We start from the raw sequence: 23,436 nt of genomic DNA, 5'->3' as shown, positions 1-23,436 counted from the left end.
CGTTTCTCACCTCATGGCTGCGCGGAGTCGATGGATTTTCGGTGACTCCGACTCGTATCAAACTCCAGCTTACAAAATCATCTACGTCTCCGACCCCGATACCGAGCAGGTCGACTCAGATCGACTCCGACTCCGACTCCGCAGCCCTGGCATTTGGCAAGTGGCATTATGCGGAGGAGTCAATGGATTTTCTCCGACTCTTACTCCGGCTTTGGCTTCAAAAAACAACTCTGACTTCCACTCCGGTCACAACTATCGACTCCGACCGACTCCTACTCCGACTCTGACTCCCACTACTCAACCATGTGTAGTGCATAATCACTTCACTGTCATATTGAGGTTTTTTGTAAATTCCTAGCGGAATTTTCAAGTGAGTCTGATTTCGCCATAATTTCCCTAGATTAGCCACCGATGGGACTGCCAATAAAAGATACGCAAACGCCGCAGTTGAACGGCAGTTGGAAAGCGACGCACGGGTCCACGCGCGTGTTTTTTTGTGGATGGCAATTGATAAAATGATTGTTTTTGTAGTTGTTTTTTATTGTTATACTTTACCTTGAAGAAAAGTGCTTGTGAATGGTTGCGATAGGTGCGCCGTTCAGGTGGTGACGCTCGATGACACTGGTGCGGCGTGGCCCTCGTCGGATGCAACGGCGAGAAAATGGCTTCGGTTGGGGCAGAAAATGAAAGAAACTCTGAGATTCAGCCCCACGCTTCCGCTGAAGAAGATCGTACTGGACCTGTTTTTGCAAACGGGAATGGAGCTGGAAATGGACCCACTCCTAATAATTATATTCCTGGAAAATCAATGGGCGATGCCTCTCAACAAGGCAGGGCAGTAGGACCAGGAATGCAAATTTTTGGAATAGTAAGTGGTTGTTTATTGATGATGTTTTTTGTTATTGATGATGTAATCAATACTTATATTATACTTCGCAAATTGTGGTCCTACAAATCTGCTGGCTAAGCATTACAGCACTGATGGCACAATTCTGTTGACTCACCCAGACTGGCAACCATTTACCCAGGCTGGAAATGTTTATGACTATGCTTTTGACTGACTACTGCTAGGTAGTTAGTTAGTCTCCTTGTCTAGATCTGGGAGGGCAGAGACCTCAACTACTCATTAATTTTAGGTTAAATAACCTGCATCAATGATCATTATGCAACCGTCCTGCAAACAATAAGCATTATTGGGGTAGGTAGCAGTTTGGTAAGAAACAAGCCTTACATAACATTCATTTTAACCTCATTCAATTTTTGGGGTTCTAAAGTAATTCTGTCTGTACCGCAGGCTGGCCAGCCACCGCGGTACCTTTCCGCCGGCGGTGGGTACCCTCCGAGAATGCTGCAGCAGTACCCAGGCTACGGTCCATCTGTCCCAGGCAGCATGGGCTACATGTATCAGCACCAGCAGCTGGCAGCCGAGGGGAAGCCGGGGGGCCCACCTCTGAGGCACCACCCTTACGCTGGTGCTCCAGGCGTGCCCCGACCTCAGGTGAGATTGAGATAGTGGTGCTTGTGCAACATGAGAGGACTATCAGCATTAACCTGGAACTGTTAATTTCGCTGTAGTGTTAATTTTTTATGATGGGTCAAATTTGTTATGTACGATATTTTGTATGAACCAAAGGTCCGTGTGAAATGTGCCTGCCTCTGCCGCTTGGCTGGCCCTGTTTCCTATCTGTGCGTTTGCTGCAATGTGTTTGTGTCCTCCCCCAGGCCGCTCCGGGCCACGGATACCCGCCGGGGCCGTGGGACCAGCACCGTCCTCCGCCGGCCGGGTACAGTGCCGCGGCGCGGCCCCGGTCGCCGCAGCTGGCGCCGCCGACAGCCGGCCAGCTGGCGGCGCACCGACCGCTGCCGGCCCGCTCTCCGCAGCAGCCGCAGTCCCCGCAGCACCTGCAGCCGCGCTCCCCGTACCAGCCGCCGCCGCCGGCCCGGTCTCCGCACCAGCAGCTGCAGCAGCCGCAGTCGCCCCATCACCAGCTGCAGCAGCAGCAGCAGCCCCAGTCGCCTCACCAGCAGCTGCAGCAACAGCATCAGCAGCCGCCGTCTTCTCCGCAGCAGCTGCAGCAGCATCCCCCTCAATCCCCGCACCAGCACCTGCAGCAGCAGCAGCAGCCTGCTCCTGCGCAGTCGCCTCATCAGCACCAGCCGCCTCCGTCCCCACACCAGGATTTGAGACAGCCGAGACCGCCGCGGTCGCCGCAGCAGCAGCAGCAGCTGCAGCATCTTCAGCAACAGCAGCAACATCAGCAGCAGCTGCGACCCCCGCAGTCGCCGCAGCAGCAACAATTGCGACCGCCGCAGTCACCCCAGCAGCAGCTGCGACCTCCGCAATCACCCCAGCAGCAGCTGCGACCGCCGCAGTCGCCGCAGCAGCAATTGCGGCCGCCGCAGTCGCCGCAGCAGCAGCAGCGGCAGCAGCCGGTGCCGTCTCCGCAGTCTCAGCAGCCGGGCTCTCGACCCTCCAGCCGGCAGTCGGCCGCAGACAACCTGGTGAGTGTTACTTTAGATCCAGAGGCGATCTGGAATCATTGTAGTCGCCTGTCTTAATCACTGTATTTCTGCATCTTTTCATCGACAGCTGGTAGTCGCCGACTGCCGACATCACCAGATTCAGCCTCGGCAAAAACAAACTGACAACGTGTTGATGACAATGAACCGTCTGGTATCATGATTGACTCTTACTCGATTTTATTCATCGCGAAATTATAATGCGAATCATTACTCAAACTCTTTATTTCAAATTTAGCACAAACATTTTAATTGCTCAGATGATTTCGTTGAAATCCCGAAATGAGCGCGCTTGAATCAAATAAGAAACTTGAGACAACAACGAGAAGGAAAGTGTGTTCTTGGACCGAGACTTTCAACTATCGGCAATTAAAGACGAGGTGACTTGCGGTCTTCTTGTAAGGTAGGTAGTTACGAAAAAAGTAATGGACTTTTCCCGTTCCATATGAATAACCACAGCTGCACGTGGCTCGTGCAAAAGGAAGGTGTCAATCTTGTTCCGATTACAATATTTGAACAATTCTTACGTCGATTGCCCTGAAACTTGGCATATCGGTAGGCACCTGCCAGACAACACATTTCCATGCTACCTCGGTCGCGCTGGGCGCCATATAGCCTCGTTGCTGGTGCGCCCTAAAACACCAAATCATCATCATACTTCAGTCGCGTGCGCGTTTGTGCAGAGGTCACTTCTACATATCGAGAACGGCTGGGACCATTGCGCTCAAATTTCGTAAACCATTAGAGAAGGCGACAGGACCTGTTATATGACCCTTTAATATCCAAATGTACCTTTGCTGTGAACCACCTGACGTTCTGTGCTCTAGCGGTGGTGTGAGAGACCCTTTTTGAAGTTGGAACCGACATTTGACTCATTTGAACCGGCACTCTCCGTAGAGATTCCTTCTAACCACCGTCCACCTTCAATCGGAATTGTGGGCGATTTCAAAAAAGCTAGGGGCACATATAGACAGCGCAATGCAATGGTTCAGGTCCTTAAGCTGATACGGTCGTTTCTAAGCAGTTAACAATCGTTTTTGGCCGCTTTGGACAGTCTAGCTTTGGACAAGCTTGGGATCGTCCGACGCCCAGCGTCCTGCCATACCTACTTCTGATTCAACTCAGTGGCGTGTTTTCTTCAGCTCTGACCCACCGTAGGTGGTTTTGGCTGAGATGGGATGGCTTGCTAGGCGTCTCATCCAATAGTGCTTCGGTCCATCCATCGTTTTCTGGCTCGCTTCTTGTCAGTCCTCAGTAATTCTTGTCAGTAGTTGGTCACTCAGTGACACAGGCGGTATCAGTCAGTGAGGTCCAGGCATACAGCCTCCTCCTGATCCAGTGTCAGTCGGTCACTCTACCAGTATGACTAATCAATCTGTCTCTCCCAGTGTCAGGTGATCAGTCACACAGTCACTCCCGGCGTACCTGGTGCATCCCGTCTCAGTGCGGTCATCAGGCGGCCCTTGTCACCAGCCGTCCTCACGGGCCGACAGCCCCGGCCCTCCCCTCCCCTCCTCGAACCACTACGCCGATCAGCTGACCGTCGCTGCCGCCAGCCATTGTTTACACACGACGACACGTGGCCTCCCCTCCCCTCCCCACCCCTCCCCTCCCCTCCACGCCGGCTCGTCTGCCGCCGCAGCCAAGGCAAGGTCGACCTCGCTTCCGGTCTGGGGAGGGGAGGGGGAGGGGTGACAGCCGGCGCCGCATTCCGAGCCGCTGGGCTCTGCGGACCCGGTGACCGCTCCGCTGTAGTGGGGAGGGTCGGGGGGGGGGGGGGGGCGATCGTAGTGATTACTGTGTGTGAGGTGCCGCCTCGACCGCTGCGATGTAGTAGATAATGAGATCCCAGGCGGCGGCGACCGGTCCACCGAACGGTTAGGTGGCTTCTGTGACTGGGATGAGGGGGAGGGGGTGCCGACAGCATCGTCTCGGGTTTGGTATTTGCGGCGTGGGAACTCGAACGGCGCGGATTATGGCTTTCCGGGAAGGATTATGACGGGAAACGCGCGTCGTACGGCTGCTTTGCGAGCCCATTGAGTGGTTCGGCGAAGGCATCCACGCATGCTGCTATTTGCATAGCGCGGCAGTGTGTTACTGAAGATATGCTGATGAGTGATGACAGCTCGGCACCCAAACCGTGCTAGATATATTGGGAACTAGCAACTAAACCTTACCGATGGTAGGTAATTATTTTCTGTGCAAGAATATCTCCTTATTCGCTCACGGTTTCACGTCATTCGATCGACACGCTTCAACACTAGACATCGGCTCTTCGCCAACGGTTCTCTGCCTCCCGTGGCGCTTTCCCCACGTGTTTGCGCCACGATCGTGGCTGTCCTGGAGCCGGCCTGTCGGCCGCTGCAGCGTTCATGGCCGGCTCTGAGGCGCAGCGCCTTGTAACCTTGTGGTTACGGCCTCCGTAAATCTATATCATCACCGTGGTCCGTACAGCCATCCCGTCGCCCATTGGATGCAAGGCAGTGCTGGCGGAGAGGGAGTGGCTGCCGGCAGGGGAGTGGAAAATATCCAAACCGTGCATGCTGCAACGGAAAACCAATCGATTGTGCATAAATGATGTGGGTCGTGCATACTGCTTAATCAGGATATATTTGATAGATCAGTGTCCATTTTGCGTTGTTTGCTAGGGTCTGCTGCCTTCTTATACACCGCAAACTTTTGTACATGTTTTCGTGCTTATTTCCGCCTCTTCCTATCGGTGCATGCATTGAAAAGGGAAGTCCTTTAGTTGATGAAGCTCAGCTTAGCCAATGCTGGAGCAACCCCATAGGAACGGCTGTCATTTTTTTCGTAGGTTTTAGTCTTGCCAGTAGTTAAAGCACCAGAAGCTTTTTAACGCATCAGTCTCTGTTCTCAAGCTTGGCGAACTTTGCGTCTGATAGATCCCTATTCCGTTCCTACGTTGGGCAGGGCGCTGAATATTGCCTTGGCTGCAGCTTCTTCCATTTGATGTTAGTCCTGCTGATCCTAATTCACAGAAAAGGCCTCCGGCATGATTCCGGGTATTTCTCTACGTCGTGCCTGGGTTCATTCATGTTTTCATCGCTACGCCATTAAGCTGTCTAGGCAAAATGCCACGACGGGTGAACATGTTTGACCTTTGTGACGTGCCTCGTGACCTGACTCTGGTTACGGTCAGGGAGCATTTCTTGCGTTGCAACCGCGGAGGTCGCAATATAAACATTTTTTGCTTGCTAGCTAGCATGGATCTGACTTATTTTCGTTTTCTCATTCTTTATTTTTCACTTTAAGATCTGAGCTGTCAGGCTTCTTCCTCGGGCGCTGCGGTACTTTTCCGCGCCGGCCAGTGACCGCGCCCGTTCGCCTCCCATGGACACGGGGTCGGCGGCCGGGCAGAATGAATCAGGTGCGCCGACGGCCGCGGCGCCGACTGCGCACGGTGCAAGCACGCGCCAGGTGCCCATAGATCAGTAGCGTCGCCATAGTTACCATCGATTGCCGACGCCGCCCCGGCCAGAGGGCCATCTCGGGCGGCGGCGGCGGCCGGGCGGGCCCGGCGGCCGCTGCTGCCCCCTGCCGGCCGCGCCGCCGCCGCCGCCGCCGCGCTGGCCCGGTGTTTTTCGGGCCGCGTCCGTCGGCCGGCCCGGGAAATCGATCGTAGCGCCAACCGGCGAGGGAGGCGGCCCGCCGCCGCCGCCGCCGCCGCCGCTGCCGCGCGGCCGCATCTGGCGCCCCCCGCCTGCCCGCCCGGCCGACCGGCCACGCCGCCCGCCCGTGCTTTCAAGCGTCGGCTGCCGGCGGGCCGGCCGCGATACGCCAGCCAGCCAGCCGGGCGGGCGGCCGCGGCCGCGGCGCTCGGGGCCAGCCAGGCAGGCCGAGGCGAGCCGGGTCGGCCGGCCGGCGCGGCGACGGCACAGAGCCGGCCGGCCGGCTGGTTGTCTGATAGGCAGAAGCAGGTATGCATTATGCAGGGCTCGGGATATCTGTTTGTGAGCGGTGAGCTTAGCAATTGTCTTCGCTTATGACGCTGAGGATACAGTCATGGATGCTTCGTGATGCTTTCCATCAAGGCTCATTGATAACGAGGACACTGGTACAAAATGCTAACGCTTAAATTTTGGATCGAACTACCCAGCCCAGTAAGTGTACAAAATGATATTATGTAGATCGATACGGTACTGGGATAGGTACTGGGGATCGATACTGGGGGATGGTGGCTAGTGATAGGCTGTGGGCCTTTGTGCCATCTCCCCATAACACCACTGTCGTCAACTTTGTTTCTAAATAAATGGTTGTTGTTGTTATGCGAAGGTCGGGGCGATATTCTATATAATTTTATAAGCTCTTAGTGATTTCACATAGTGGTTGATGTATATAATATAATGCTGTTTTCATCATGCAGAAACAATGCACGTTTGCGCCAGATCATTAATGTCACTGCCAACACATAACATGTGTCGATTTGGGATTTACCGGGATCGGCACGCCTCTGGTTATTGGTTGGCATCGTGCTTGTTCTATGTATAGAAGCATAAATGTAGACTGACATTTTAGATCCTAAATCTGTGTAGATAAACACTTGAAATAGCCTTCCAACTTTCATACAGAGCAGCAAAAATTTTCCGAAGATGATAACTTTTTGCAATTTTTGAAACCAACTCTTACTTACCTATCCTTTCCTCAAAACAGCAATGGTGCCATTCCCGAACTTGTGCGCCTTTTTACTTATAAATCGTTTGGCTGTGCTTCGGCGGCGCTCCAGCGCAGTCAGCCTGCCGAGCTCAGCACAGCATCGAACCCAACTGGATAGCACCGAGGAAGCCGTTTTTAGCTGAGTCTACGATGGTCATATGCTCGGACATCTGGCACACTATGCGTCAGCATCCTGGGAATGCATCTGATGCCAGAATTCGCCGGTCAGGGACACAGACGTTGGTCGTCCTCTCACTTTTTTTCCGAGGCAACAGCACTGGGTTATTCTTCCGTTCCTGGCCGGAATGGCATTTTATAAAAGCACGTCAGGAATGCTGAGCCGTAGTCGCAGAGTGAACCTGGACATTCTGACTAGCATGAGAATCGATCAAAGTCTTTATAACGCAAGCGAAAAATACATAATATGCAAATATCATTTGAAGTTCTCTTTCAAGTTGGCTAGTTTAGTGATACCTGCTGGCTATAGCACATTTCATCTATTAAAATATGTGTAATACTACTCACAATTGTTAACCGGGGTGTTTTGACGACCCTCGTTTTCTGGTAAATTGGTATCTAACAAATGTCATCTTAGGATATTTTCGCAAACGTAAAAATTTAAACCCTAGCTCGTTTCTAGTTCAGGTCACCAAGTCACGCCAAGTGACCTAAACTCGAAAAACTTACTCGCCAATCCTAAGCCGGCTTAACGATCACTTTTGCAATTTATGTTATTGATAAAAGTGGCGTACGATGTGCGGGACACTTTTTTCATATTTGTTTTTGTCGTTGACCTAATGTCAGATCAATTTTTTTAGCTCTTATTACAAGTCAATGGAAGAAAATTGAACTACGCTTTGTGGACGAAAGTCATATTTAACACTCCGACCGTCGTGTTAGCGGTTGCAGGTGAAATTGAATGCTAAGTCGGAAATTTTCACCCCTGGCAAAGTTCAACCCTTGAGGTTATCCTAGGTTACAAAAGGTCAACAGCAGTTTCTCGACGATAACTTTTGATGGAGACTCGCCAGAGCGATGAAAACATCTTCTGAGCACGGATCATGATTTAGGTACTTCGGTGAGGTCATGACCTTGAATCAAGTCCACGTTTTCAAGTAGATCTTTTCAGGCTGATGCTGATAAAATCAATGTCACACAAGTTTCTGCCAAAAGGTGTTAGAAGAACGTCCATTGTAACGGTTTTTGCCCTCTGGAGGCTAAACCGCTGACACTGAGGGCACATCAGCAATATATCATTTTAAAAGGCATTTTAAATGCATTTTTAGCGATGTTCTAGCTCTTTAAAATTACGAGCTAATAACCGATTTCTCCAAGAATGCCGAAATCGGGGTTTTTCCCTTTAGGGACCTCTGGTTACGTGAGCTGACCCTGCCCCGCCCCTCCCCCTAAACAAACAACTAACGCAAATACTTAACGATTTTGACGCTTTTTGGAACTTGGCTTACTGTGTGCCACTGCTGGCCCAGGAGCTGAGTAAGAGGGGAAGGGGAGTCAACCCCTCTCCCCCACCTAGCGCGGATTCATAGCCATGCTTATATGCATGAGTCATAAATGCATAACCCACAATACTTGACACTGAAAGGAACGTTTAAAACGTGCGATATGTTTTGAAAAACATTATTGCATGCTACTCCCGGTTAAAAGGCTTTTTTTTTGGAAACAAAATCGGCGTTTTTATGCTAGCAAAGTTTAAACATCTTTGTTTTTTTGGGCCAAGGAGTGAAGGGAGCTGTTTCCCATCGCACTTATGGATAGTCCCAAAAAAGTTGAGGGGTTGGCACTATGAAAATAATTCGGTCACTCACAGTCGCTCTGTGGCACCGCTCATGTCTACCAGTGCCCGCCGCCGCCGCCGCCGCCCGTAACCTTGCACCGTCGCCCGGCGCCCGGCGGGTGCAAATTAGGGTGTGTCACTAGAAACAGATCAATTGCTTCCGCTGATTTTCCTTGTCCCTGTGTCTATGGAAGCCCATTGGTGCAGTTCTTTTTTCCATGCATCGAAAATTCGATCGGCGCCGGCTAAAAGAATTTCGGGATTTATCGTGGCGCCCGGCGTTGCAGTCTCCATGTTTGGCGTAATGCGTTTGATGACACTAACACCAGCCGCGCGCGTCTTCGCCTGTTAGCGTTGACAGACGCTGTCAATACGGATGTGAGCAATGCAAACGAGGCAGTATCCTCTTTTTAGACAACGGTTACACAGAAAAGATGCATCTTTGCCATTCAATAGCAAACTGAATTCAACTGAATTAGCATTTGCCTACCTTGTATGGTTCAGGGGACCGATTTTCTTCCAGGCCTCCTTTGAGGAGATGTTGCCCGTCCGCGCGGCTCTGGTGAGCTGATACAGCAGGAGTTGGTCGCTGCTGTGGTCGGCGATGATGTCCGGCAGATCCAGCTCTGGGCCTCTCACCAGTCACCGGTCGGAACTTCACGGGAGAAAGACGGTGCACGGAGCAGCCAGCTGCCTTACCCAACGGCCCCGTGAATGATCCGGGTCCACTGGTTTTGCCATCCAAGTTCTGGAACACTTCCCTGAGTACAAGCTCATTCGAGTGCAGCTGGCAAGCAAACCAATGGACCGTTTTCTCTTCAATAAGCTCCAAAAGTCGGCATATTCCTCCAGATCTGCCCGTATTGACAGCCGCGCCATCGCAGCCTATTAGCCAGAGTGGCAGCGTTTATCAGCTCATTGGCTTGATCAATGGCTTTACCCGAAATTGGCGTAAAGTTGGAGAGATATTCGTTTCCTGGTTCTGCTACCTTAGCCACATGTTCCTCAGCTGCCGTGTCGCCGCCTCGGCCCGTGCTAGTTTGATCATGCCTTCCATCAAAGTACATGGCCTTGAGCTCAGCGTCGCTGTGTTGTTGGTCCCGCGCGGCCACTGTACTTTGTCTCATCCGGCATCTTTCTCTCTATACTTTTTCGGGTCGACCAGCAATTCTGCTTTGCCGCTCGCTACGCGACCGATATCCATCTGAAAACCGTTGATGACGGCCGTCACAGCACGGTTGGATAAACCATACCTGTCAGTCAGCTGCCAGTGCAGTGTTTGTCATATCATCATCGTTTGAGTCTTTGATGCATTTCTTCATCTCAAATCATCTTCAGTGCATCACTTGTGACGTCTTCATTGCTGTCGTTGGTGTCGGTCGTTGCCGACGAGTCTACCTGGCCTGTCTCGTCGATATTGACGCCGTTGGAATAGGTACGGAGGTGGGAAGGACCAGCTTGACCCACGTCGCCCCTCCCCTCGTTCCGCTCCCGTCTCATTCTAAGGCTCGCAGTCTCACGCCGTTTCCTTGTCTCCTCGTAGTCCACACCACCCAGTCTCATCTTCCGAACTCCTCTCTGGTCTCGAAGGAATGCTATTTCCGCTGGCGGTACCCGGTTTGAAAGTGGACAGGTACAGCTTCGCCGATCTTTACAGCGGCAGCGGGCGATGTCACAAAGCTTACGAAACAGACTCGCTTCAGAAAGACTTTGTTTCGCTTGTCCCTCCTGCATTCTTTTGGGCACCTTATTCGATCGGCGAAATCTTTCGTAGATTTGCTTTACCTTCCGAACCACATTGTGCATTTGTTTCGTTGGTATGCCCTCACTCGACCACATTGCAACCACAGCTTCCGCTGCTTCACGTAAACATGCAGTGACTGTCCGCTCACTTTTTCTATCCCCTGCCAAGAGTCTCACATAGTTCAATACAACCCTGTTTGTAGGCAGCTGATTTACCTACCGGCAACACACTGGGAGACCCGATAACAAAATGTTTCGCTTTGCTTCGCAACGGCATCACTGCGGCACGGATAGTCCGATTCGATTGCGCCACACGCATTTCTGCTCACGCCGCAGCTGAAACCAGACTGACCCACGTTCTTCACAAGCTCGTGTGCCTCGGGGAGACAGCACAATGCACATGACTCAAAAGCCGACACATTGTGTTGCCGACGGAGAAAGATACCCGAGACCCCGCTCACGTTTCCCTCTGTCCATCCAGCGTGATCCTATTATATGGATCATCTGTGGGTCCCTGAATGGCCCCAACACATTAAGATAGCAGTATGTTTCGTCCGACGACCATTTAAACAAGAAATAGCAATCGAATTTTAACCGTCAAACGGTGTTGGCCGCAACAGGCCGACGGCGAGTCATATGGCTGGTGTTATCGCTACGGTACGCATTGTGTTCAGTATGGAGACTTCAACGCCGGGCGCCATGGGAAATGTCGAAATTGATTGGGCCCGCGCCGCCTGAATTTTCGGTGCAGCGAAAAAAGAACGGTGCCAATGGGCTTCAATGAACCCAGGGACGAGGAATATCCGCGGAAGCGCTTGATCTGAGACAAAAATATTAGATATGACACACCCTAGACTGCAAATAAATTGGTCCGCCAAAAAAGCCCGGTACCCTTTTTCTGAGCGCGCGGCGCGCCGCAGCGGCGGCCGCTGTAGCTGTGCCGGGACTCGGTGTCAGAGACCGTACCGGTCGGCGGCGGCAGCGGGCGGGCCGGGCTGGGCCGGGGACAGAGGGCCGCGCGCCTACCGCGCCGGGTGCTACGGTGGGCCGACGGGCCGGAGTTACCGGTGCTCCAGTGGTGTATTGAGACATTTGCGATTGTGGGAAAGTGGAATTTTGAGCTCAAAAGTGGCTGAATCGTGGTGAAGAACTGTGCAGAGCGAGGCGCTGATATATGGTGGTAGGTTGAATATTTGCGTGTGCTTTGTTTTCTAATGCTTAACGTTATTTGGTTATTTGTGGCGCGTTTTTTATATTGTTTGTTGTCCTCTGGATATTTCATTTTTTTTCGGGCCCGTTTCCATGCGTCCTGTACAAAGGCAAAGTTCCCTCTTTGTTCGACATGTAGACAGACGAGTTCTTATAGTTATCGTTAGGTGTTGTTTTATATCTGTAACACCTATTATTTGGTTCGGCGTGCTTCAATGGGCGATATGCCGGAGAAACGGCACACGTGCGTGGCCCTCACCGAGTGGACATGCATTCCTGTGGTCGCGCTATTTGCATAACCGGCATTGTGTCACAGGCCAGTGTTTTACTGACGGAACGGCGGCCCCGCCCACTTCAACAATAGCACGTGCTGTGACATTTTCCGAATTCCTTCCGATCAGCTGATCGCTGAATGGGTCCATCAAGAAAAGCCGGGGTTTTTGCATGGCCACCGTCTCGGGAAGGCAGACGGGGGTTCGGCTCTGCCCGACAGTAGCCGACGCTTGGCGGGAACTAATGTTGGCGAGTAACCTAGTTCTTAGTTTAGCGGATCATTTTTTGAGATTTTGCACTGTATTGTCTCGCCATCGTCCCTCCATTACTTCGCTAAGCCGGAATGTCAGTGTGAAGTCCCAAATAATCGCAATTTTACCCGAATGTCCACCCCTCATTTAGCTCCGGTCCCCTTCAGTCTGGGATCGGTCTGGCGGGCATCTCAAAGCGGCGTAAAATAATAGCACGCTGGTAGTAAACACGCCCCCGGAAAGCTCACGTGGTCCGCCCTCGGCTGGCCGACGCTCCTATCTGATGCATTCCCGTTCGTGTGACGTCACCCGACTGGGTGGGATGGATTCTCCTGAGTCAGCAGCGCGGCCAGCCGGCCGGCGAGGGTCGGTGGCGGCGCGGCGCGGTCGGCCGGCCGGGCGGCAGACTGGCGTTGGCCCCGGGAGCTTCTCAGGAACACGTGGGGCTTTCTGAGAACTGGGAGCTCCCGGGTGGCATGCTGTTACAGTGAGCGAGTGTTGTACGGTGGTGTGTAGGCCGCTCGATGGTCTTTGTTGGGTGGCGGCGGGGAGGGGCGGGCAGGCGTATGTGGGGGACTGGTGTCCCAGGCGCACAGAAAGGATGGCGTGACTGTGAGCGCTACATGGGATATACGGGGAATAGTGGGTGGCTGAGTATGAGCTCATTTGTCTTTTACTATAACCCTTATTAACTCTAGCGTTTTGTGACTCATGCAGCGTTTGGGATAAGGCACGAGCGATTCCTGCGGTCCCGTGGGTTTATTTTAGCTAGAGCTAGACGCTAAGCCTTCCTGTGTCGAGGCTGCGTTGGGTGATTGACGCATACAGGACGGATACGCCGGCAAGTGCATGGAGCCAGCATGACATTTGTGTGGCCTGGACATTCCTGAGCTTGACCCTTTTCCTTTGGTCCTACTCTTCACTCTCAGGCCATAGGCGGCGAAACGGGGAGGGCACCGGGGCACCGTGCCCCCTTTGATTTGGGCATTTTAACATTAGTCCTTTGGGCGTTGCATGAAAAGAATGGGACCAAAAGCAGTGCCCCCCCCCTTAATTGAAGGTGTTCCGCCGCTACTGTCTCAGGCTATGTTGCTACTGCTGTTGATAAACTCCCTGCTGTGTTTGTTAGATAACTTTTCCAGTTCGTGACACGTGTAGCCTTACAGGTTAAATTCAGGACCGACGCTAAACATTATTTGACGTTGACCCGTATCGTTCTTTTACTAACCGTTGTGACGGTGCCTCTGACGACCCCGTCGTTGCCGTTACAGGAGCAGACGGCAGCAGAGTCGGCGGCGACGCTGCCCGAGCACGAGTCCTCTCCCCCGGGCGGACGGTCCGCCGCAGCGGCTGCTGCTGCAGCTGCAGCCACGGCCGCCGCCGCCGCCGGCCGACCGACACCCATGTCACCGGCAGGAGGTGAGATGATAGACCTAACTCCGAGCGATCTAGAGCGAACTTAGAGCGAGCGCCACGGGCAGACACGGTGCCGGTAAATGATAATCTGGGGACCAGTTACTGAACTCCGATCATGCTCCAGTGGTAGACACGGTGCCGGAAGACTGTTAGATCGGAGGACGAAATCCATTGGTCCTTGTATATCCGGAAAAGTGATGGTTGTAGAGGTATATTCTTGATTTGGTGTGCGTACAGTTAATCTTCAGGCGGGGTCATCTCTTTTTCACTTCTCAGATTGTTGGCTGAATTAGCTAGATTTGCAGTCTCGCCTTCCCTCCTAAGAGCGCGTGGCAGTGGCGGCCCTGACCGTGGCGTCTCAGAGGATAGGAGGGGCAGAGGGACCGGGCGCACACCCACACACTCACACCGGACGCGTGCCAACGGACCACTCGTGGGAGACACTGCCGCGTGGGGCCGGCGTTGTTGTGGGGAGGGGAGGGGTGATTAATGGCATCAGCTGATACTGCCGGGACGCGGCGCGGAAATGGAACTGATCCGACCGGCGCGGTGGGGCGACCAGTGGTGTGCGGGGGAGAGCAGTGGGGATGGGAGGAGGGGTGGACAGGTGGGCGTTTTAAAAGTGAAAAGGTGACCTCTCGTGGCGCGGCTTGATGATCGAAATAGCTAGTGTGCTTCCTTGTGCCACTGCGTGAGAATTGTGATCTATCGTCGTCTGACCGTGTGCCGTTTTGTGACCGTATGACCATGCGCTGCTCTGTTACTCTGTTGTTTGACCGTGTCACTCTAGTCTGACCGTGTGTGTCTCTTGTCTGACCGTGTACCTCAGTTGGCTGTCCGTGCGCCTCTCCCTTCTAACCGTATCTCTGACCGTGTGCCGCCGCTCCGTCCTAGGCTCGCGTCTATGTTCTCTGACCACGCTGCTGTTGCGTGTCGCCAGGCCAGCCGGTAGTGGGCGTGCCCCCTCGGCCGTCTGCTCGGCCCGACCCGTCACAACGCCTGGCACCGATGCCATATGTGCCTCCAGCGGCCGGCAAACCGGGGTATATGCCGCACCCGGGATACCGGGCACCGGGTCCGGACCCCGGATACCGACCGGCCGGACCCGAGCAACCCTACCGACCGCCGGGACACGACCCCGCCTACAGGCCGGGCCAGGATCCCGGATACCGACCCGGACAGGATCCTAACTACAGGCCGCCCGGGTCAGGCCCGGATCCCAACTACCGACCGCCCGGGTCCGCTCAGGATCCAAACTACAGGCCACCTGGTTCCGGCCCGGATCCCAACTATCGGCCGCCTGGGTCCGCTCAGGATCCTAACTACCGACCGCCAGGATCCGGGCAGGATCCAAGCTACCGCCCGCCTGGATCTGCGCAGGATCCCAACTACCGTCCTCCGGGATCCGAAGGCCAGGGTCCGCCGCCGCCGCCGCCCGGAGCGACACCCATGCCTTACGGAGGTCACGCCGGGATGTACGGGTCGCCGTACGGGCGTCCGGCCCCGGCGCCTCCGCCGGGAGCCCAGCACTACCCCAGCTATCCGGGCCAACAGGTGAGGTGGGGAGAGGGAGGGTGTCATGGGAAGACAGAGTGTGGGAGAGTGGTGCCGGGTGGGATAGGACCGGATGTGTGGTTTGAACACGTGGATGTGGTTGATGCTGTGGTGCTGACTTGCTGTTTTGGGTTTAATTGGATTTGGGATATGGACCTGTAGCGATATGATATAATGCGAATCAGTCCAATTGGATAGCTGAGTATTTTTTAGGATGGAGTGATTTAGCCCACATTGTGCACTGTACAGAGTAACTGTAGCTGCTGACGTATTTTTAGGCATTTCTTGAGCTCCATGCCCTGTGTTTCGCCTGTAACCGCCTCGTGCCGTTCTCTTCCTTGTTCTGATCGCCCTGTGTCTCCCCAGCCGTGGCCGGCGGGCGCCGCGCCGCCGTCCGCCGTCGGAAAGCCGGCGCCTGGCTCGCCGCTCTCGACGCACTACCTGCGCCACCAGATATCACAGAAGCTGCAGTACGGGCCCGGGCAGCCGCCGCGGCCTACCTCCCAGGGCAGTGACAGCGGCGGCGGGGGCGGAGAGGCGCCCGCTCCGCCGCCCCCGCCCCCGCCCGGCCCGGCTCTGATGGGCCCTGACGGGACACCGCTGGACGAGGGCTCGCAGCACAGCACGCTGTCCAACGCTAGCGCCAGTGAGTGTCCGAGCACCGCGGAAGGGCAGGGGCTGAGAGGGAAGGTCGCACGTGATATTGCTGGGTTAGGGTGTGTTCTAGATTGAAAGACTCCACGTGCCTCTAGTCAGACGTTAATCCCCTGCGTTTAGTAATTGGTTGACTTTGCATTTTCATCTTCCTGCACTGGTATTGCTCTCCCCTTTTTAGATGTGTTTCAAAGAATGCACCTTGTGTATCGTGGACCGATTCGTAACGTAAAGCGCTTAACAAGAATTGTCCCCGGTGCCTGCAGGCTGGGCTAGACTCAGATTATCTCTGACTATCCTTGTGTTAGGATTTTTGGACTGGCATTCCGGTGTATGATTGTAGGCACCAAGCATCCGTTCCTTCCCCCTGACTAAGCCACCTGTCTCCCCACTAGACTCTGAGGAGGCGTGTCGGTCACCGCGGCGGGACGGCATCGGCCAGGCGCCGCCGCCGCCCCCCTCCGGCCTCACGTTCCCGGGGCCGGGCCAGCGTCCGCCGTCAGTGCTGGGACAGGAGGAGGACCCCGCGGCGGCCGCCAGTCCGGGGGGTCCGCCGGCCGGGCCGCCAGGGCCGACCGCCGCATCGTGGACCAGGTCACCGGGATCGGTGAGTGGGGGAGCGGAGAGAAAGGTTCGAAAGGGTGGTGTGGGGAAACAGGAAGAAGGGAGGGCGGTTGAAAAGATGGCGAGAAGATCATGGGGCAGAGTACGGGACGGATACCGCCCCCCCCCCCGTCACAATGAGACGGAAATAAGGCGTGGACGAGAGCAGACATGTGCATGGATCCGAGTGATGGATCTATGATCTCAGTGGATCTCGAAGCAAAGTACAGGTTTAGATCTATGATCCCGCCGGATCCGGCGTGAAAAATACATTTTGGATCTATGATCTCATATGATCTGACGATTAATTAAGAACATGGATCTATGATCTGAGTGGATCCCACCATGCACCACATTTGAAACCATGTTTTAAAGGGTTTCTATGCCAATAAGTACCACAAAACTATGGATTATGACGTGCGATCACATAAAATCACTAAAACGGAACGCTTGTGAGTTGAAACAAGTGTTTTTGGGGATATATGTGTTGACAAAAAAATTAGTGAGGATCTATGATCTCACTGGATCTCAAGCAAAAAATGAGACTCGGATCTATGATCCATATGGATCTCTCGATAAATCACAGAGCTGAATCTATGATCCCGTTGGATCCGAGATCAGGATCCGTGGGATCAGATCCCAGATCCATTTTCTCGGATCCCTGCACATGTCTGGACGAGAGTGAAGAATCGTATTTTAGTTGGAGGGGATGGAAGAACAATTACATAGGTCGAGTGGGATAATTTTTTCCCGGGGGGGGGGGGGGGGGAGGGCTTGGGCCAGCTGGGTTGGGGGCGGTGGGAAAGCGCGGTTTGAGGGATGTATAGGGAGAGGGAGAGTGATAAGGTGGGAACTGAACTTACATGTGATTAGCATTGTGTTTTACTTGCCGACAGCTGTTGTTTCCTTGCCTGATTGCTGCGACTGATAACGTCGAGTTCCTGAAATTCAAGTTTCCCAATGTGTCCATCTGGAGGTCGCTTACCTATATGATCACAAGTTTGTCGATTTTCTCTCGGGCTGCTGATCTTTGTTCGTTTTGCTACAATGTCCATCAGAAACGTAGGCTTATCTCTGCGTCACTTGAATTGCAGCATGTGCGACATGCTTACTCATCTCCCAGGCCACGTCAATATTGACCACCTTGTTCTACAGGCTTCCAGCGATGCGCCGCCGAAGGAAACGTTCACTCCATCGTCAAAGGTGCTTATTTTCTACACACCTCTTCACCTAAATTAGCAGCTGTCTAATATTGGCTTATCCACTCTAAACGTTCTTACGCTTTTCACCTCAGTTTTGGAAGCGGCGCGTTGTAGCACAGCTTGGAATCGGAATGCATTTTCTCATTCGTCCAGCGGCGGTAGATTTTTGGATGAGGTGTCGATGTTCTGCTTAAGTTCGTGCCTTTGTAAAACGCTTTCTACAATTTGGTTCCCTTTGCTTGTTGGTGATAGGCTCGCTCGCTTCTGTAGTTACCTCCTGGCAGGAGTTGCTTTCGGGATTCAGGAGGCCGTGCTAGCCGTCCTTTTGACCTCGGGCCAAGATGAAGAGGCTGCTGCGCTTAATGCCTTTATTTCGGTTATCTTTCGAATGAGTCAAGGACTTGTGGTTCCTGTAGCTAGCCTTTAAAGGCCTCTTCTGTTGTGTTATAAGTTATGTGTGTGGGGGGGGGGGGAGGGGGGAAAAGTTCACATACGAATTGACATTTGTTAGACCAATTTGTACCGATTTTTACAAACCTAGTTGTGATGTGATAATACTTTCAGTCGCTTTCAATAAGTCTTGAGTCACTTTCAAAGCACACGAACCGGATTTCTTTGAATGTTCACTAACGCATACCTGACTTCAGGCTCACAAGTTCACAAAACATATGTTTGGTGTGTTCTTTTCGTACGAGTTTCACTCTGCCCGCCTACATAAACGTTGACGGGGAGGCCGGCGTCTGTCCTTTTCCCTCCCCTCCGTACCTGACGCCCCCCCCCCCTCCATCAACAGAAGGCAGAGAGTCTGGGCCGACTGTTTGAGATGGACGATTCGCCGGGCCGGCGGGAGTGGGTCAGCCGTCTGCTATCCTTCATGGAGGAGCGCGGCACGCCCATACTGCAGTGCCCCACCGTCTCCAAACAGCCGCTGGACCTGTTCAAGCTGTATCACTTCACCAAGGAGCGCGGCGGGTTTGTGGAGGTGAGTTGGATGGATGGTAGTGGACTGGGGAGATGTGCTGAAGCCGGTGGTCACTGGAATATGAAACGGTTTAGTTTATCGTGAACACCAATAATGGTTTTCATGTCAGCTATATCGCCGAATGGGGCATCTCATCTTTGATGGTCATTTTCTCTCAAGAGCTTCATCGCCTGACAGTCATTATGTCTTAATCCCTCTTAGGGTGAATTTTTATAACTATTGTTTGTAAGTCCGTTTCCTTCTCTTCTATAAACTGTATGATTAAATCGAACGCTTCCATCATTGCCTTCCCTCCTGTTCCTGTTCTCCCCTTGCTAACAACTCTCTAAACCCTCCGTCCCGCCAGGTGACTACCAACAAGACGTGGAAGGACGTGGCCACTGTGATGGGAATCGGCGGCAGCTCGAGCGGCGCCTACACGCTCCGCAAACACTACATGAAGCACCTGCTAGCGTTCGAGTGTCGCTTCGACCGCGGCGGCGCCGACCCCGCGCCCATCATCGCCAAGTTCGAGACCAAGAGCTCCAAAAAGGCCAAGCGCGCCTCGTCGCCCGGTAAGTGCCATTACGATGGGAGAGCCGAAGAGACGGATGGAATGACTTGTGAATGAAAATAGTGGACAGGGAGGTAGAGTGGGTGTCTGTACAATTGAGAAAATTATTGTTTGGTGTTATTACTTTTTGCCTTTATTCGATGTTCAGGTATGAGGTAACTATTATGCTGGTTTTGATAGCTGCTGAATATTGGTATGGGTTTGCCCATTCGTTGTGGAAATCTGATATGCTTCTTTTCACCGATCTTATGCTGACACTGCCGAGGACAGTTTTAACACATGTCGTTCTCCTCTCCCCCCATTCGAGCAGGTCCCCAGGACAGTTTCTCCAACTCTGGGTCCTTGGACGGTTTCCCGGGCGGCTATCCTCCCGGCTACCCGCGGCCCGAGTTCAACGGCAACGGACCAGCTGTACCGGGGCAGGGTAAGTGAGGGCCAACACCAGCTGCTTTGAGAATTCGACGGGAGCATTTGGGTTCTGATTCGGTTGAGGTTGGTACTTTTGAGGCATTATTTTCTTATTTAGTGCTTTTTCTTCAACTAATTAGTCTAGGAACTGCAACGGGGATTCAGTTGTGGCTGACACACTCATGTGGTACAATGTTATAATAGGAGCTGGCTTCAAAGTATTTGTGGGCTTTTGGTTGTTAACCCGCGGCCCACTGGAGGGGGGGGGGGGCTATTTATAGCCCCCCCTCCCGTTTTTCTGCAATAACTTCCAAACCGCTTGACGTATCGACGCCAAACTTTCAGTACCTTTGGCTGCATCAATTTGACACCTTGTGTCAAAATTTGAACTTCGTAGCTACCATAGGTCGGCCGGAAATGACGTCAGAGTGACGTCATGTTCGGCCGATTTCGACGCAAAACATCGAACCACTGCAATCGCTCCCAAGGGCTCAGTTTTTAAGCTAGATCCAATTTCTTTGCATGAGACGACTCAGAATAGACTGCGCTATCAAACTGCTATCTGGGATTTTCGAAATTTTGAAAATTTTGAAAATTTTATATAATAAAATTCTAAATTTACATTTTTACATTTTTTTTCAAAAAGTTATTGACTTTTCGAAAAAAACGGAATATATATGATAGAATGCGTTATTATGACTAACTCTAGCAAGTTTCAGCTAAATATCTTCAAAAATGGCCAAGTTATACGCATTATTGCAAAAAATTCACAATTATTAATTTTTCAAATCAATTTTTCACCACGTATTTGACATCGTACGCCAATATAAATAGCACCATCGTGTTCCTGAGCTCAAACTGCATCCAATAGACACCTTTTCTGTTGAAAAATTATAACTTCAAAATTTGACCTTTTTTGACCTGAAAGTGACCTGACCTAAGCTAAATTCGACTCAAAATGACCTCGAATGACACAGACGACATCAAATTCGAAATCTTTGGCCTAAATGGACCATAAAACATGTGTCACGTGACCGACGCATGATATAATATTTTCGTGACCTGTGATGACCTGACCTTGACCTGAAAATCAAAGTACAAGTTTGGTACCCTCAGGATATCCAGAGCATCTGTTCACGAGTGTGTGAACCAAAAATGAGCCTGATCTGACTTGTAGGACGGCGGCCAGAGCCCAAAACGTGAGCAAGCCAAAATACTAATAATTTTTACTTTGACCTGACCTGTGACGTCATCGGTGACCTTGAGGTCAATGAAATTAGGTTTCGCTCGACAGTTTTTCCGGGGCTATCAGACGCCGTTTGAATTTTGACGATCGGCCCAGTAGTTTCGGAGTTAGGAGGGGGGGGGGGGGGCTATGAATAGCCCCCCCCCCCCCAGTAGGCGTGTTATACGCAGACCCCAGTGGGGCGCGGGTTAACTTTCGCTCCCATTCATAACGAATGTTGTTATACTTTTGTAAAGCCAAGTAGGCTGGAGGCACTGAATTCGTTATTGTCTCGTTACATGGCCCTGAATGACTGTTTAGCGCCAAAGCGCTTATAAAAGAATTAGTCATAGTGTTCAATGTTCTCCTTATGATCCTAGTCGCGCCCCGCCGGCCCGCTCTGTGCTCTAAGACCATTGTTTCATATTCGTCAGGTTACCCTGGCCACGGCTACCCCGGCCAGCAGCCGCCTCAGCCCGGGTACGGACAGTACATGCCGGGAGGCCCGCCGCGGCCTCCGGGCGCCCCGCCTCCGGGCCAGGAGTACCCGCCACACTCCCAGCACGGGCAGCACCCCCAGCAGCATCCGCAGCAGCATCCGCAACATCCACAGCAGCAGCAGCAGCAGTATATGCAACAGTACCCCAACAGGTGAGCGAGTGTTGGATGGTGGCTGAAGCTTGACAGAACAGTAGGCGTTGACCGGAGTACTTCCACAGTTGGTTGGAAGCAGCTGCTGCCATGTTATGACAACTTTTTTAACGCGTTCCAGTGGCCCTGTTCTTGGATAGATTTTTGGTCAGGGCACGCCCATCATTCATCTGTTTGTGTTTGGTGGATAGGCCACCGCGAGTTGTCTATCTTGTTCAATGTCTCCGTGTTGCGCGGCGTTTCTGGAAATCCCGCGGCGTGCTTTCGTCTGATGACCTTGCGCCCCCTCCCCCAGGAGTTACCCGGGCGGCGCGCCTCCGGCCGGCCCGCCTGGCGCCGAGTACCGGTACCCCGGGCCTCCTCCGGGACCGACTACCTACGGCGCGCCGCCGCGGCCGCCGCACTACCCGGGGGGCGGCCCGGCGGCTCCGCGCACCCCGCCGCCCCCGCCACAGACGGCCGGCGGCGGCAGCCCGGCCGCCACGCCGCCCCCGCCCGGCTACGGCCCGCCGCCCGGAGGAGAGGGCGGCTACCCGCCGGCCACCTCCTCAGCCGCGCCGGCCGCCGGCCCGCCAGGACCCTACACGCCGGTTAGTGGAGGAGAGGGAGGCTGGGTGCATGGGGCTGTGTGATATACGTCTGCCAACCGGCTTCTAGTCCGCTAGTGTGTGTGTGTGTGTGTGTGTCATTTAGTTTTTTTTGTTTTTTTTTTTTTGTTTTATAGCTTTTTATTGCCAGCCTTGACTGCGTGCTTTTTGAGTTATTTTATGCTTACTTATTTTTGCTTCCCACGACATTGTTTTGCTTTGCACGTGTGTGATGTAAATAGTGCCTCCGTGGCGCGTCTGCTTGGCTCCCCGTGTACCGTCTGGTCACGCGGTATGGCCCCGCTGCCCCCGTAGGCTCGGCCGGGCGTCAGTGCCGCCCCGCAGTCTCAGCTGGCCAAGCAGCTGTCGGCTCCTCCCGGCCAAAGCGTGCGACCCCCGCCGCCGGTACGTACCGTGCCACAGGGCGGTGGACGTCCCCGCCACCCAGCGCGCTCGCAGGCGCTAGCCTGCAGCTCACAGCCATGCCTGCTGCTCACTCAGCTTTGTCCGCTTGGCTGTGCATTATTTATGCTTTGTATTTGTATGATATGCTGCTTTGCTTATATTTTGCACTTATGTAGCTCAATTTCTTACTAATTTGTTATTTGTCCATGCCTCAGTTTCATAGTTTTGTCAATTTTAGCATCAAACCATTATTTTTGCAATTTTTTTAAACATTCAGATCATTTTATATCACTTTTCGTTTTCCGCCATATTTTGTTCCTGTTCCGTTCGCTCACGGTCTGCACGCACCCGCGGTGCGGCGGCTGTCTCCTGTAGATGATGGGCGCTGTGTCGAAACCGACGGGCGCCGCGTCGTCTCCGACGCTGTGTCGTCAGCTGGCGGCGCCGCCGGCCGCGCTCGTCTCCCCGGCCGCCCAGCAGCTGGGCGTCGCCCGGCACGGCGTTGTGAGTGAGGGTCTGATGGGCAGGGGAAGAAACCGCTGGGAGACTTTGCAGGAGAGGAATCCGGAGATGAAGCGATATTTAACATGGGATTGTCTCTAGGGAACTGACTAGATGGTGAAAAAGGAAGTTTTTTATTATTCTGAGGGATTGCCACAATTGTCTTTATCATCGGGACACTATTATGTTTTGGGTGCATGCGCAACAGCCGGTGTATTCTGGCACGAGTT

General features: G+C 53.2%; 1 protein-coding gene across 1 annotated transcript; it reads left to right on the top strand.

Annotated features, from left to right (window-relative positions):
- The first annotated feature begins 472 nt into the window (after nt 1-472).
- Nucleotides 473-23,308, top strand: LOC122368718 (trithorax group protein osa-like). The gene is made up of 15 exons (XM_043342926.1): nt 473-868; nt 1,295-1,498; nt 1,723-2,502; nt 13,737-13,884; nt 14,822-15,435; nt 15,802-16,081; nt 16,485-16,696; nt 17,848-17,895; nt 18,688-18,876; nt 19,223-19,430; nt 19,740-19,853; nt 21,497-21,713; nt 22,009-22,138; nt 22,616-22,705; nt 23,081-23,308. The coding sequence occupies exons 1-15, from the start codon at nt 662-664 to the stop codon at nt 23,306-23,308; spliced, it is 3,669 nt and encodes a 1,222-aa protein (XP_043198861.1). The 5' UTR covers nt 473-661.
- The last annotated feature ends 128 nt before the right edge of the window (nt 23,309-23,436 follow it).

Source organism: Amphibalanus amphitrite, unplaced genomic scaffold, assembly GCF_019059575.1.
Source record: "Amphibalanus amphitrite isolate SeventyFive unplaced genomic scaffold, NRLGWU_Aamphi_draft 000970F_arrow, whole genome shotgun sequence".
NCBI lineage: Eukaryota > Metazoa > Arthropoda > Thecostraca > Balanomorpha > Balanidae > Amphibalanus > Amphibalanus amphitrite.
Note: the sequence above shows the minus strand (reverse complement) of the source record. Positions and strands in the feature narration are given on the sequence as shown.